This window comes from Crocodylus porosus, unplaced genomic scaffold, assembly GCF_001723895.1.
Source record: "Crocodylus porosus isolate Cpor-Errol unplaced genomic scaffold, CroPor_comp1, whole genome shotgun sequence".
Taxonomy (NCBI): Eukaryota; Metazoa; Chordata; order Crocodylia; family Crocodylidae; genus Crocodylus; species Crocodylus porosus.
The window spans coordinates 75,249,801-75,265,941 of NW_017728947.1; the positions used below are offsets into that span (position 1 = coordinate 75,249,801).

General features: G+C 46.6%; 1 protein-coding gene and 1 long non-coding RNA gene across 2 annotated transcripts in view; one reads left to right on the forward strand and one right to left on the reverse strand.

The window, feature by feature from the left end:
* Positions 1-9,237, reverse strand: part of SYNDIG1L (synapse differentiation inducing 1 like) — an 83,477-nt gene extending 74,240 nt beyond the window's left edge. The window contains exon 1 of the mRNA XM_019551794.1: positions 7,531-9,237. Within this exon, the coding sequence (XP_019407339.1) occupies positions 7,531-7,702 (172 nt within the window). The 5' untranslated portion in view covers positions 7,703-9,237. The remainder of the gene's footprint in view (positions 1-7,530) is intronic.
* Positions 1-14,792, forward strand: part of LOC109321254 — a 23,449-nt gene extending 8,657 nt beyond the window's left edge. Inside the window, exons 2-3 of the long non-coding RNA XR_002104011.1 lie at positions 3,981-3,986; positions 12,443-14,792. This is a non-coding gene — a long non-coding RNA (uncharacterized LOC109321254). The remainder of the gene's footprint in view (positions 1-3,980; positions 3,987-12,442) is intronic.
* Positions 14,793-16,141: the final 1,349 nt, after the last annotated feature.

Genomic DNA, 16,141 nt, shown 5'->3' on the forward strand with positions numbered 1-16,141 from the left:
CGGACTTGAAGATCTACAAGGTCCCTTCCGACCCTACTTCTATGATTCTGTGAAGGACATGGCTACACAAACAAGCTATCTAAGTCTAAATGAGGTTAGGCTTCTACCATGCATCAGCTACTCTGGGACTTTTGCCTTGTGACAAAAGAAAATAAATCTCTAGTAGCTTTACCCCTCTGTGGCAGGGGAGAAAAGCCTGGGAGGGGACTCCAGCAATCCTCAAACCATAAGTCAAATAAAGACCCTGCCCCATAACAATTTGTTTTTAAGTCTCTTGACTTTTGGTGTCTGATTCAGGATTACTGAATGTGTATAGACAGCACTGCTGCATCCAGCCACCAGCTCTTTAGCACATACTCGAGGCTCCCAGTAATGTGGGGGTTTTTTCTGGTTTCTCTACAGTTTTGGAGGCAGAGTTCAAGTGCACACCTCACACTCCATGTCCCTAGCATTTTGACACGACATGTAGGACTAAAGCAGGCAGATCATCCTGGCTGCAAAGCAGGGCCTCAGATCTGGCATCTGGGAGGGGAAACAAAGGAAATTATGCCTCCGTTACAAAACTGAAGTTGAGTTTTCAAATCAATAACTTCACCTTCTAAAATGTTCCAGAAGAGCCTGCAACAATTTTTAATCTTTTCTAAATGTCAGAACCACCAGCATTTATTCTGAAAGCCTTTGCAAGGCAGCAGTACCAAGAAACAAGCAGGCAGCACTTTCAGCTCTTCTGTCCAATTTCCCCCTGCTTTGCTCTGGGTTCTGGAATTGCCACAGCCTCAGCAGACTCCGCCAGGGGAAAGTGCTGTCAGCTCCACTCTGTGAGGTGACTCTTACCCCGTTTCCAAACCTTCTTCCTTTACCATTCCCCAGCCTGGAGTCCCAGTAGCTCTCAACCTAGCCCCATAATAAGCCGAGTCAGGGTGAGTATTTTCGATTAAGGTTTTACAGGACTCAAAGTTGGAGTAAAAAAAGAAAATGCCTGGGGCAGAGCTTTATCTCTTAGGAAACTGTAGCCCAAGGGGTGCCCAGAGAGCTGACTTTGTACTGTTTAGTGCAGAGCAGCTGACTTTACCTCAGCCTTGCTGGTTATTTCAGTCCCCTTCTGATACAAAGGAGTTAGAAGGTTAACTCTTTGTAAACCAGCCCTCGGTCACCGGTCACCTTCCAAGTTTCCACGGGCTCATGATGCTTCTTCTGGCTAGCATGAAACATGTAAGAGCCAAAGATAGAAGCACACTGCAGTTCTCTCAGAGCTACCACCCAGGCCAGGTACAGACATTACTCTTTTACCAGTATAAATTATTGGAGACTGGTCTATACCAGTAATACAACAGAAGTTCTGCACACATAAACTGGTTTAAAGATGACAGAACCCGGTCTAAAGTTTGCACTCTCCCTCCCCCCATCCCCCAGTGAACGTGTGTTTTGTTTTTGTTCACTACCGATCTAGACTACACCATTAGACGATCTCCACCCCAGAGTGCTGAAGGAATTAGCAGAGGTCATTGCGGGACCCATGGTACAGCTTTACGAGCACTTGTGGTGCTCTGGCGAGGTGCCAGAGGACTGGAAAAGGGCCAATGTGGTCCCCATTTTCAAAAAAGAGAGGAAGGAGGACCCAGGAAATTATAGGCCAGTTACTCTTACCTCCGTCCTGGGGAAGCTCTTTGAGAAAATTATCCAGGTGCACATCTGCGAGGGGCAAGCAGGGGAGTGTATGCTTAGGGGTAACCAACATGGGTTCAATAGAGGCAGGTCCTGTCAGACCAACTTGGTGGCTTTCTATGACCAGGTCACAAGATCCTTGGATGCAGGTGTCATGGCAGACGTAGTCTTTCTGGACTTTAGGAAGGCCTTCAACACTGTCTCTCACCCCATTCTTGTTAAAAAATTAGGAGATTGTGGTGTCGATGCCTACACAGTCAGATGGGTCGCTGGCTGGAGGGTCGCACCCAGAGAGTGGTGGTGGATGGGTCATTTTCAACTGGAGGGATGTGGGCAGTGGGGTCCCTCAGGGCTCGATCCTCGGGCCTGCACTGTTCAACATCTTTATCAGCAACTTGGACAAGGGGGTGAAAAGCACCTTGTTCAAGTTTGCGGATGACACTAAGATGTGGGGAGAAGTGGGCATGCTGGAAGGGAGGGACAGGTTGCAATTTGATCTGGACAGGTTACAGGGGTGGGCAGATGAGAACAAGATGGGATTCAATACTGACAAGTGCAGGTAACTGCACCTGGGGAGAAAGAACCAGCAGCACACCAACAGGCTGGGGAATTCCCTTTTCGTCAGCACAGAGGCAGAAAAGGATCTTGGAGTCATTTTGACTCCAAGATAAACATGGGCCGCCAACGTGGGGACGCAGTCAGGAAGGCTAACTGCACCTTGTCATGCATCCACAGATGCATCATGAGCAGGTCCAAGGAGGTGATCTCCCCCTCTATATGACATTGGTCAGGCCACAGTTGGAGTGCTGCATCCAGTTCTGGGCACTGCACTTCAAGAGGATGTGGACAACATTGAGAGGGTCCACAGGAGGGCCACTCGCATGATCAGGGGGCAGCAGGGCAGGCCCTATAAGGAGAGGCTATGAGACCTGAACCTGTTCAGCCTCCACAAGAGAAGGCTGAGAGGGGATCTGGTGGCCATCTATAAACTGGCCAAGAGAGACCAGCAGGCAGTGGGAGACTCCCTATTCCCCAGAGCACTACTGGGAGTAACAAGGAATAACAGCCATAAGTTGACTGAGAGTTGATTCAGGCTGGAAATCAGGAAGCACTACTTCACAGTCAGGGTGGCTAGGATCTGGAACCAACTTCTAAGGGAAGTTGTCCTCGCTCCTACCCTGGGGGTCTTTAGAAGGAGGCTAGATAGACACCTTGCTGGAGTCATTTGACCCCAGTACTCTTGCCTGCCCATGGCAGGTGGTTGGATTTGATGACCTGCTTAGGTCCCTTCCAACCCTACCTACTATGAAACTTACAAAAAACTGTGTAACTTAGATCAGTTTTGCCTCAGGCTTTTTGAACATCTGTACCTAGCTCAGGTGTTAGAACAGGTTTACATTTTGCAATGTAGACAAGTCCTTGCTTTCTATGGAGCATTAGCCCAGCCCCCTTCACCTTTCTGCACAGCCTAGCTTCTTCAGCCCTTGTGTCATGCTTGTTGCACTGGTAATATGTCCTCTAGAGCAAGCCACTTCAGAGGAGCCTGTCTGCAGATTCCTCCTGTCCCTGTAGGGATTTACAAATTCAGCTGGATTTACCTCTGCTGGTTGCTTTCTATCTTTTACTATTTCAGACACACATTCCTTGTACATACTCACTTTTCTGCTGGTCTTGTCCCTCCCTTCCCCTATCTCCTCCTTCCACTAAACTGCAGGGAGCAAAGGTGATGAAGATATGAAAATAATGAATTTCTTGAAATACAGCACAGTTGAGAAGTCTTCCCTCCTTCCCGTTTGCCCCTCTTCCCCCACCCCTGCACAGAGCAAAATTTGCTGCAGGCCTCCTGGTATGCTAACAGGCTTAATGACCAACTGCTAAGTCACTTAATCAATACAATGAGACAATGACTGTTGTTTGGTACTGTATTTAGTAAGCCTATTGTCTCACATGCACAAGCCACACATGACTCTGTTGTCAAGACAAAAATTCCCTAGACAGACTGTCACTGACTCAAGCAGTGAGTCTGAGCAATGTGACTGATTTCATCCCAGACACAGGCCCTTAAAGGGATTTTGATGAATTTGGGGCACAAGGGAGTTAAATGACAGAAATCCAGGCAGCAGAAAGCAGCATCTATGGAGAAGTTGCAGACAGAGCAGCAGTGTGGCTGGATCCTGAACATAGGGCTGCTGTGCTGGAGCGGATTCTGAAAGGGGTTATGATATATGGGAGCTAGAAACTGCAATTTCCTTTTGCTATCTAATCTCTCCATTGAAGAATACACACACTTGTCAATAAACTAGACAAGAAACCAGTATCCTGTCCCTGTGCCCACTCATCTCTCCTAAAGGGGAATAACTCACTCATGTCTCAATCTCAGGAGCTAGAGATTGTTTTCATTATTCCACCTTTCACTTGCCATTAAAGGGACTGTTCAGTCCCCACTTATACTCCTCCTCGCACCCGGAAGCACACCCAAAGTTCCATGAGAACTTTAACAGCCACAGTTGCTCAGAGACATAGTTTATTTAATCTCCAACAGGCAAGTCTTGTACCAGTCTGTGGTACCGCTCGAATACTGCCCCACAGGGAGGAGTCTCACCACTATCAGTAATACTTCCTCCAGCAAACTGGATTCTCACTGGACAGTCTCTATCCAAACCTGCTTATCTTACAAAACCTGAGAAGATCAATTCAAGGCAGCCTGGCTACAAGCCACATAGGCATTGGCTCAGAGTTGCCCATGCAAATGGTAGATGAAGACAGAGGCAGATAGAAATCGATTCCAGCTCATCCAAGACTGCCCTCCCATGTAGAGGTTTAAGCTTATTTGGCAACAGGCTGGATGATGAGGCATTTCACTCCAACTGGCATATTTCTGCTTTAATGACTCCATTTTCCTTTTGCCTGTGGGACACCAATTTGCCTGGAAAGTGTCTTTCAGGCATCTATGCTGGCAACAATTAAAAGAGAGGAAAAAGGGATTTTGTCAAGGGAGCCTATTTCTATCTCTCAAGGAGTCACCCCCTCTCTCCTAGGGTGATTATTGCTGCCTTAAAACAGATCCTTCTGGGAACCAAATTATTTAGCTTTTGGAATGCACCAACTTCTCTTCCCAGGAAAGAAACTCCTGAGCCTCTACAGTGGCCTTTCCCCTCCCACCTTCCCTGAACACTAGGAGGAGAGAAGCCGCCCCAGATGGCTCCTTCTGGCCACATGAGCAAGGGCAGCCCCACAGCAGAGTCTGTCCTAAAGACAGAGAACATTGCTGAATGGAAATGGCAGCTCTGTGAGCAGCTCCAGTGTAAACACCCCGGGTTGAACTGTTTGGATGTTTTGACTTTGGTTAAATATCAGCTTCTCCAGGCCATGCAGGAAGGATGGAGGCGGCAATTAAGATGAAGAACATTTTCTTCTTCTGCTGGCCCTTCTGAGACTCAATTCCTGTAATCACTGCCAAAGCCTCCAAAGGGAGCTGCCTCCATGTGTCTAAGGAATGTGACAGAAGCAGGTCAGCGAGGCTGCGATGGGCCTGCTATCCTCTGCCTTCCATCATGCTTACATCTCACAGCAGAGGCCTGCAAGCTGTGGAGTGTGCTGGCTCCATCCATCCTCAGAAACAAAGCCTAGATCAATCCTTTCTTCCAACAAATACTGGGATAAAGACACTCCCCTCCCTGCCCAGACAAGCCTCAGCTGACACCAATAGACTGATCTCTGTTGATAATGTTGAGAAGCTTGGACATTAACTGTGGCAGAACCCCTGGGACAAGCTTCTTGGGAGGCACTAAAAACTGCACAAGACATTTCCATTAGAAATAGCAATCCTGCGATAGCCACTGCCTGGGCAAGCCATGGAGTCCTTGCACTGCTTCCCTTTTCTGTAGAGGTTGGATGACTATATTAAAGGAAATCTGGGACACTGACTGCTCCCCACCCCAGACAGAAGGAGCAGCGACCAGCCCAGGCTGCCTCTCACCTCCAGCAGCTGCTCAGGAGGAGCCGAGCCAGGCACACGCAGGAGGGGTGGCACCAATTTGAGACTTCTGTTTCACCAACCAGCAAGGATGCTGGGACGGCCCACAAAATCCAGGACTGCCTGGCCAAACTGGGATGAATGGTCACCCTATGCACAGGTGGCCTTGGAAGCTTTGATCCTTTCCACATTACTTCCACTTACATTATGCACTAATATTGTAAGCTTCTTCTGACAACCAACTATTTGTTGAGGGTGATGTGTAGTGTTGTCTTTGAAAAGCAGGGATCAGGTTTCCATGCAATCACTCCCAGCTCCCCAGAAACACCAAAAGGCAACAGGAGAAGTTGTGAGGAAGAAAAGAGCCAAGATCCCAACTCAGGGACAGAAAACAGGACTTGAGTCTGGGACTGAACTTCCCTCAGTGCTTGGGAAGCCTGAGAGGTCAGCTCACTTGGCCCAAAGGGGGAAGTTCCCTGCATTACCCACTGCAAGTTCTTTTGACTGGCTGTGAGGGGGGCCACCACAGCCTGTTTCAGCTGCAGGGATTGAAAGATGAAGGTGCAGACTCACAGTTCTTTGAATCAACTTATTACATCTTTCATTTAAAAAAAAAAGTGAGTTTCTAGCCCTTGTGATTACCAAGAAAACCATCAGACCTGGCTCCCCCATATCCACTGACAGCTACTGGCAGCCCTTCTGCTAGTCATGCCTCTGTGTGCAAAGAAAGAGTTCCTGCTATTTCTTTGAAGGAAACATAGGTAGTTAGAGATAGTTAGCCATGTTATTTTGAAATCAGTCAGAGGCCAGGGTACATATGCAACTTTATAGACTAAATAAATAAAATATATATATATATAGAGAGAGAGAGAGCGCACAAGATTTCTTGAGCTAAAGCTCACTCCATTAGATGCTGTGAAAAGATGTGAAGAAAGAAGATACTAAGGAGGAGAGAGCAATTAAAATACAAAAGAAAAGAAGGAGGGACGGAGAGAAAGATAGGGCACATCTACACATGCAGTTAATGCACCTGAATTTTCTTCACAGAAAATTCAGGCTCATTAAAGTGTTTTGGGGTGCACGTCTACATGTGAACTCCCATCAGGAGCAAACTGCACCTGACAGGAGCAGCCTAGTCCAGGACTGTTCCTGCCCTGCTTTGCCCCCCTGCAGCAGCCAGGGGGCCAGTTCCGATCCCCACAAGGCCCAGAGAGTCATCTTTGCTCAGCCAGGATGCTGCCTGCCAGCTACATGAGAATCTGGAGTCTCCAATCCCCACATGACTGCTAGACAGCATCCTAGCTGAGCAAGGACAGCTTTCCTAGCCACATGGAGATCAGGTTCTAACCCAAGCCCCATGCGACTGGGGCACAGCTGTATTTGTTATGCAGGGATCCAGATAGGTCCCGAACCCTCCATGTGCCCCTGCAGCTGGCAAAGCTCCCCCTCCCACCCCACCCCGCAAACAAACATTAAACCCATAGGAACAAAGGGGTTACAAAAACCAATCCAGATAATGAGATAAGAATCCCTAGTCCCTGTTCAAACTATACCTAATGGAGTCCAGTTTGTGGATGAATCCTTGTTCCACAGTTTCCCATTCAAACTGTTATGAAGATACCATTCCTGCTGCTGCCCCTGGTTTTTTTGGAGCAAAAGGATCCCTGCATTACTCCCCCAACAATGGTGTTGGAGCCAGAGAGAGATGGGTTGCAGATCCTGGGTTCCCAGCATATTAACCTTTGAATGGAGAGAGGAGACTGTCCTATTGCAACATACTCTAGGGTAGCAGCATTCTTTCGGTCTGAGTTGTTCAGGGGGCTGGGATATCTTTCCACCTTTCACAATACTCTGCTTAGGCTAGAAGAAAAATTAATCAAGTGCCTTACTTTGGAGATGGGGGTTCTCAGGGCACAAAGAATAGCAACAGCCTGTAGTTACCAATTTGTGCCTCTGATGAGGGAACACAGCTGAGACAAATAGGGGGGGAGTCACTGCAGCAGGGGTGGCCAGTCCACTGCACATACGGTGCAAGTGGCAAGGGCAGCCTCTGTGTGGCATGTGGCAGATTAGGAAAGTAGCAGCAAACAGAGCAGGGAGCAGAAAGCAGAGCAACCGACTGGGTATGGGAAGGGGGTTGGAAAGGTACTCAGGGAGGGTTTGAGATTTACCTTATCATGTACTTGCCAAAGAAGTTGGCCCCCACTGCATTACCAGTCTGGGCAAGCCCACAGTTGGACCCAAATCAGCATTTCTTTCTGGCTGGACACATGCAAAGGCTGAAGATGTGCCACGAAACAGCCACCACTCCATAAGGATGAGCAGTGAGGCCCTCCTAGGCCTGTGAGCAGCTCCCTGGGAACACATTCATTCCAGGCACTACAAGATCTGTTCTCTTCTCACTGGGTGATTCTGGAAAACTTCAAACGACCTGTCCATTGACCAGGGCAGCTACAACGTGGTACTGGCTCCCTGCTGCTTCCTCTGACTGAGGAAAACCTGGCAGAAACACAGAGTCAGAGATGTCTAGGATCTGTTTGGGCCCAGACTATCAGAAGCACCATGGCTCCTGGCCAAGCATGCACCTGCACAGCTTGGCACTCCCTCTTTTTCCAAACCTCTTGCATTTAATACTGAGGAGATGAGGGTGGACTTATAAATCAGTGTGGGTCAGAAGGGAAGTCCCCTGAGGTCTCAGGAAGCTTTGAAGCTCCTGACGAACTGAGGAGCCTTTTGCTGGTCCACATGTTGTGGGCCTTTTAAAGGGACACTAAAATAATAGCTTTATTGCCAGCTCTTCAGAGTCACTACTTCAGTAGGCAGGTAGCCCCTTGAATCTGTTGAAGTGATAGGTGACATACACAGCCCATTTCTCTCCTACCCAACATGATGTTGAAGCTCAGGTGTGCAACCCCTTCCCCTACAGTTGGCAGTATCAAAAACATTTATTCAAGGAAAAGGTTTGAATGTAGTCAAGGATTGGAGGTCAACCAGATTTCCTTTCCATCTCCCATCCCCAGGGACTTAAGGGCGGTGGGGATGGAAGGGACTGGGGCTTTCACAATGCTCTGTGGAACTCGGGTATCAGGCCCCTAAAACCAACACATTTCAGCATGTTCTTGCTTCACATTCTTTTGCATTACATTTAGAGCCAGGCAATTTTTTTCCTTAGCATAAAGAAAAATCACTGAAAAATCCATTTTGAGAGGACTTAAACTATTTGCTCATTCAGATCAGTTACTACTTTTATTTGAGGAATGGGGAAAAACATGGTTGGATATTTCAAAATGTTTAATTTACCAGTAGATATATTCAAAACAAATGGCTTTGATTTTTCATTTTGAAACTTTTTTCATTTTGAAAATGATCTAAATTAAAACAAATAAAATCATAAATAACCCAAAATGAAATGGTTGGTTCGAGGTTGCTGAAATTAATATTTTTAAGGGGGGAGGTGTTTATTTTTGTTTTAGCTTACAGAACCTTAACATTTTCTGCTTTGGGATAAATAAAATGGATTTTATTAATGTTTTGGGTTTGGCCACCAAACTGAAGAATCCAGCATCCACACAGCTGTGTTCACATCCATATCCATATGGACAGAAGGAAGAATTTCTTTACTGTCCAAGCCCCCAAGGTCTAGAACAGTCTGCCAGCGGAGGTGGTTCAAGCACCTACATTGAACACCTTCAAGAGTAAATTGGAAGCTTATCTTGCTGGGATCCTATGACCCCAGCTGACTTCCTGCCCTTTGGGCAGGGGGCTGGACTCGATGATCTCCTGAGGTCCCTTCCAGCCCTAACGTCTATGAAATCTATGAAATATCATTTGTAGCCCCCTCACCTTACCCTGAAGCCCCTCATAGCTGTGGTTGTGCTGGATGGCCTTGATACCCAAAACTTTGCAGAGCATTTCACCTTTTTCTCTTACATTGCAGTCTTGTCTCGTGTCTCCCAATGTCTCTCTCCCTTCCTCCCTCCACCATCATGAGATAAAAGTCCTCTTTGAAATCTAAATATGCCTCCCACCAAGGCCAAACCTTAATTTATGAATTCACAGACAAGAAACACAATATAAAGAGTGGGGATGGACACAGAGACTGGGTAGACAGGAGAAAGAAGTCAAGTATAACATAGAATTCCTCCTCTGTGGAGAGCCTTGGGAACATACTTGGTGGGGGGTTGATGGAGTGTTAAATTAAATTTGCTGAAACCTTATTTTTCTAAGTCTTAGAGGGCTTTTCAAATAAGTCTCCCAATGAGTTAACAGGTTTATCTGTCCCATCCCTGATGGTCTTGGTGTAAACTACAACAGCCTGGGGGCTGCTCTACATTGCACGCACTTGACACCAGTGGTACCAAGGGATTGTTTTAGCAGCTGAGAGCACTAGAAGCATAAATGTACTCTGCCTGTCCAGCTCAGGGACTTACAGATGGTGGCTTAAAGCTGCCATGATTATCCAGGAGCTGAGTAAGGCAGGCAGAGTTAAAACCACAATCTGGCCCCATCGGCCTAAGTCTGTCTAGAAATAAAATGGAACCCAGCTGGACTCGATGATCTCCCGAGGTCCCTTCCAGCCCTAATGTCTATGAAAATGAGTTAAACCAGTCTAGCTCATGGAGGCCCCTTGCAAGAAAAAAGTGCGAGACCAGCTAATCTGTGTAGATCATCTTGAATAGGTAGTAGAAAAAACCTTTACATCCACCCGATCTTCTGCCTGATTCTGTCACTAACACCTTCTCATTGCTATGGAAACCCTCTGGGTTGGGGAGAAGGGAGAGAGTCTCTCACTTTGATTCAGCTGGCTGTAGTCTGTGCTTTAGCCTGCATGCACTGTACCCACCATAGAGTCAGTCTGGTACTGCTCACAATTACGCATGCTCCACTGTACCACAGAGCACCATGGGCACTGCTCAGATCATATCTGGCCATGCTCAAGTTGCCATGGAGTCCTCCCAGGTGATGCTAAGGCAGCCAGCCACATGCAGCCACCTGGGCACCTTCCGCCTTCTTTGGATGATCCAAGTGTTCCCTGCAAAACTTAGGAATCTTCCTGGCAATGCTTTCTGTCACCCTGCAGGGATCAGGGGAGCATCAATCACTTTGAAAGATGACATACAAGTGGCATGTTCTCACTCCTGTTCCTAGGGTTTTGGAGGTCATACCGACAGCCATTTCTCTTGTTTGACATTCCAGGGTAAAAGGCACATTCACACTCTGTGTACCCACAGGTGGCCTCTGCCAGAAGGTATTTATGATTTTGCATACATGCATGGAAAGCATACTTGACTGCAGGGGGTGGGAAAGAGGGGCAGCAGAAACAAGTCATGCATGAGGAGAAAAGCAAGATAGCAAGACTGGGAGGTTCTGGCTGCTGTCATGGGGTAAATGAAGAATTATAAAGACATGAATGGAAAATTCACATGTTGACAAGCCTTGTACCAGCTATAGCCTACAAATGATCCTGAACCCTTCTTCTCTTGTCTGTGACAGGGACTCTAGGAAGCAAAAGTGTTGCCATCTCCTGCGAACTAAGACCTTTCAGAGAATCACCTGCTGCCAGACTTTGCAGGGGGTTTTCTTGTATAAGCAGCTCAAAGGCTTTTCCGTTTCAGTTTCTTTTGAGAATTATCAAAGCATCTCCAGATTATTTTATATTTAGAAGTTTTAAAGAGGGGTCTAAACAGACGAGGAGCTCTCATAGGCCACTGATCCTGCCTCTCTCCAGAGACGTGGAAATCAAAGGCAGCAGACGGACTGTCCATTAATTAGAAATCTGGTGCCCACTCTTCTTCTCTTGCTGCCAACTCCCTGAGGAGCCTCGGCCAAAAGCCAAGCATCTCCAATCCAGGCATTGAAACCAGTGTCTGATGACAGCACAGCCTTCTCTATACATGTGTGCTTTCCTGCCTGAGGAGGATGAATCAAACTTCCAGTAGCAAAGAGATCCTACAGACCACATCTTTCTACTTTAGATGGTCCTGTTACCCATGGATTTCAAAATCTTAAATGCATTTAGCCTCACACACCACTGAGAGGCCAATGACTGCTAATAACTGCATTGTGCAGATGGGCATCAGAGAGACCAAGGGCCAGATTTATAAAGTCCTTACAGGCCTAACTCCTTTTTGGCACCCAACTTGCCATTGAAAGGTGAATAAGGCATCTAGACATGTCTGTGAATTCTGGCCAATATCATCTGAGCAAAGGTTGTGAGGGAGCCCCAATTTATAAAGACCGATTCCTCTGCTATAAGGATTCTGGAATTGGGCAGGAGCATGGCACATACTGAGAAGAATGTGCGCAGCACACTGGAACTGCAACCAAAGTAAGCTGGTTTGAAGTAGAGGATTGAAGACCCTGTGCCTCAAGGAGGGGACTGTCTTTCAAGTAAACACATTCCTCTATTCCTTTACCCTTTCCACTAAGATAGATCCAGTCAGAGACAATAAGACTATAGGAATGTCATTCTTACTTTGTGTTGGATTGCTTGGAACTGAGACTTCGCACTTAGAGTACTCTATCAAGAAAAAGGATGTGAGTCCCACTGGAAACCTGCTTTCCCCAAAAGCAGAAGTAGCCAGGTTGTCCTTCTACAAACCGGTCTGAGCAGGAGAGAATGAAGATTTTTTGCTCATTACTAGTTGAAAGATAAGCTGGCAATCTATGAATGCAATGGGTGACCCACCACTGCCTCTACTTGCAGAGATGGGCAAGGTGAATGGACAAGCCCTGGAACCAACTGTTGCCCCCAGTAGCTGCTGAAGCGAGGTGTGCCCTTTTGAGGGAAAAGGTTAGGAGTGCTGGGGGTCATATTGCCATGTGCACATTTTCTATCCACATGCAAATAAGGTGAGTGCTATTTAAGCTCTTCTCAGGGTCATGCGATGGTGATGCCCATGCTCTGAGAACCTGAGCAGAATAGAACGAGAAGGGAACTGAAAAGAGGCATAGGAAATGCCTCTTAGCTGAGCCAGGATTTAGCAAATCTCCTATAACTAAGAACTGCAGCTCTAGTAGGAGAGATTCCAGCTGCCATGCTCTACAGCCCACACTATCAATTTTTCTCACACAACTGACATACTCCAAAACCCATTCATGTGCGACACAGAAATGTGCGTATTAATCAGCTATATCTGAAGAATAAGAGGGGAGGGGGCAAGGAGTGCAGGCTCCAAGAAACTCAATGGAAATCCACTAGCTCTGGTGACAGTCCCACTTCAGCCTTTTACTTGCTTTCCAAGGAGACCAAAGCCAGAGCCATCATGGTGACAACTGAATATGCTCTCTCCCTTCATTGACATCTATATCTTTCCATGCAGGATACCTTCTAACTACTATAAAGAGTGAATCTCCAGGTAGAAAGGTCTGTGCTAAACCTTTTCTCAGGACCCCTGGTCTTATACCTTTTTTCTTACTTTTGAGGGTCTATATACCTGAATGCTAACTCGAGTCCTGAATATTTTCTGCCTAGCCTTCTTCAAGGAAGAGAATTTTGTTCCTCCTGCAGTCTTCTCACCCATTAGTAAGGCCATTCCAGATGACCTGGCCTTCTTTCACAGCTTGGAAGTCCCCCCTCTGGTTTGTGCCAGATCACCTGGACTTCTGTGGTCCTGATTCTGCAGCTCTCACTCATAAATCTCCAGGAGTCTGGCCTGCCAGGCCTCCTTTCACCCTGCTACATCTCACTGGATCCCCTCTGTGGGGAAATTCCCAGTGGGGTTTGGGGAATTTCCATAGCTCAGTCTTGCAGGTAAACCACTATGTATTGTCTCTTAAGTGATGATGCATGCTTTCTGAGGCTTGTATCCATAAGGGATGGCATCTTCCAAATAAGGGCATGATTCAAAACCTAAGACTGTGAGTGGCTCAGCCAACAGTATAAAGTCACAGTGCACCCAAACAGCAGTGGAGACATTCGAGATTGACACTGGGACCATCACTTTTGACTCGATCAGTCAGAGACAGAGGTCGTGACGAGGATTGCACTGGACCATGCCTCACAGGCCAGAGTCAGCTCACAAACTAGGGAACGCCTGACTTGTGAGAGGCTAACAAAGCCTATTTAGACAGAAAGTGCGCACGCTTGGCAACCGGCTCTGACCGATAAGTGCCACTGATATATGTTTATGTTTGTGGTGTTATGGTATGTTATAGTCACATTTTGTGTTTTATTGTTATTTGTAACTATCTCTTTGTTGTTAAACACGGTTTAAAGAAACCTTCTCCACAATCTAACCGAGAAATCTCTAGAACCTTCTCTCAGATCCGGCCGACCGTTATCAGGCCGCAACACCCCTCGTACTCTTTCCCCTACCCACACATGACTTCTCCACATTCCCCACAGTGGAAAAATCTTTTGATTTGCAGACCCAGTTTCTCCTGTACAATGCTTCTCTGCCCTGTGAATTGTCTGTTCATTGCAATGTTTTTGCTCAGTTTGAAGATTAAAAAACATCTTTCAGTCCTATTTCTGGGCTCTCTCTATTATCTGGGAAGTTTTGTTAACAGGAAGAAGCATCAGCTACACAACCCCATTGTGTTTCTTCACCCCACTAAGCTCTCACAGGTGTCATCAGAGAGAGCTCTGCTAACAATGGAGTCTCTCACTTATTTCTTTTAGTCACCAAAAGCAGCTACAGAATTCTCTCTCTGAGGTGCTATTAGCTCTTCCCTGCTTTTTAATGAAAAGCTTCTATATTTAACACTAATCTGCCAGTTCTGGGGGTTTCAGAGTGTGTCTGCGTACGCACATGTGTGTAAAGGGAAAGAAAACAGCCTATGTCTTATTTTTCTAAGGACTTGTGGAATTGTTGTGCATTGAGACATAGGATCAGTATAAAAGCTGCAGTCCTCCTGACATGTCAGCAACCAGGGCCACTCATTCATTACTGCATTGGCTCAAAAGCTAATGGCATGTCAGGATAAGGCACAATACCACATAACTGGCTGCTCCCCGTGCCCAGTCAGCCTTGAGGTAAGGTGTTTTCCGAAACAGGAAATAAGGGGAAGAATACAGGCGTTTCTGGTGCTCCAACTATTCTGCATGCCTGTGAAAATAGTCGATAAGGATTGAGAGCAAGGGTATGAGTTATACCCTCAGCAATAATCTAGTCTTTGACAGAGGACAAAACAGCCCCCAGAAATCCCTGAACAGAGGAAACATAAGTTGTTCTTGCTCTGATGCTATTGCTGGACTGGGTAGGAATGTTATCCATCATGTTTTAAATAGGCCCACTGCTCCCCAGAGCTTTGGAAGAACTACTTCTTCATACTTTGAGAACTTCCAAAAAGTGCTTCTCTCTACATCTAGTTGGCTTGATACAGCTGGAAGTTGCACCTTGTAGACTTGCTCATGCACATAGCAAAGACCTGAAATGCAGCAAGGCAGCACAGTCCACCTGAGCTACTTTGCCTCCACACACTTAGCAAGGTGCACCAGCAAAACTTAAGAGACCATGGCAGTTTCCTCACTACACAAGACCTTTCAAAAAGGCGCCATAATTGGACAGTAATGTACCATCAGGAATGCAGTAGCTTTGGCCTGTTTTGGCCTACGGAGTAATGTTAAATATACAAATGTGATTTTGATAGGTCTCTCAGCCACCTTTGATACCAGAGATCTGGAAGTGTTCCTGGTATATTATTCTTTACAGGCCCTGGTAGGGGACAGTTATACCTGAATGGTGCCAGCCTCTTTTCTCTGACAGGATTTAAAAGGTAGCATATGGTGACTGCATATTTCCACCTACTAGTAATTCCTGCAGGGCACAAAATAATTCTGTCATCACTCTCCTGTTCAACACATCAACAACCATTAGGTGAGATGGGGAGGGAGGGCAGCAACATCCATTGTCCGTAGATGTCTGTCATCCATTTCCCTCTTGCATCACACTAGGGCAAGGATTTCCCCCCCTCCCCAAATCATTAAGATTAGGTCTTGAGGGAGAAGGAAGTAGCTGAAGCTTGAATCAAGAAGGTAATGAGCTAGGGAAACAACTGGATGGAACTGCAAAGGGCACAGCAGGTCCCAAGGCCATAAGCTAAAAAGCAGTTCAACTCTGCTGTTATCAGAGGCAGAGATATTATCAATGGCTGAGAACGCTCAACTCTGCATTTAGTTTTGGCAAAAGGGCTGCAAAAACTCCACCGTAGGAAGCACATTACATGCTTTCTGTGATTTACAACGGCTTGCTCCAAATGGCTTTGTGCAGAAACAGAGTGCTGCTTTTGAGCTATAACACTTTGATGGGTGTGACCACCATGGACCTTAAGCTCCTACTTCTCATAGCACCATAGCTGGCTATTGAGGATGATTGGAATGGTCAAGCATACAGATATACCTGCTTTAACTGGAGGCATGGGACTGTCCATGGAGGGTTTCAGACGGAAATTTTCCCTCAGCCCCCTGCCTTTCATAGTTTCTAGGGTCAGAAGGGACCTGAGTAGATCATGTAGTCCGACCCGCTGCCATGGCAGGAAAGAGTACTGGGGTCAAAC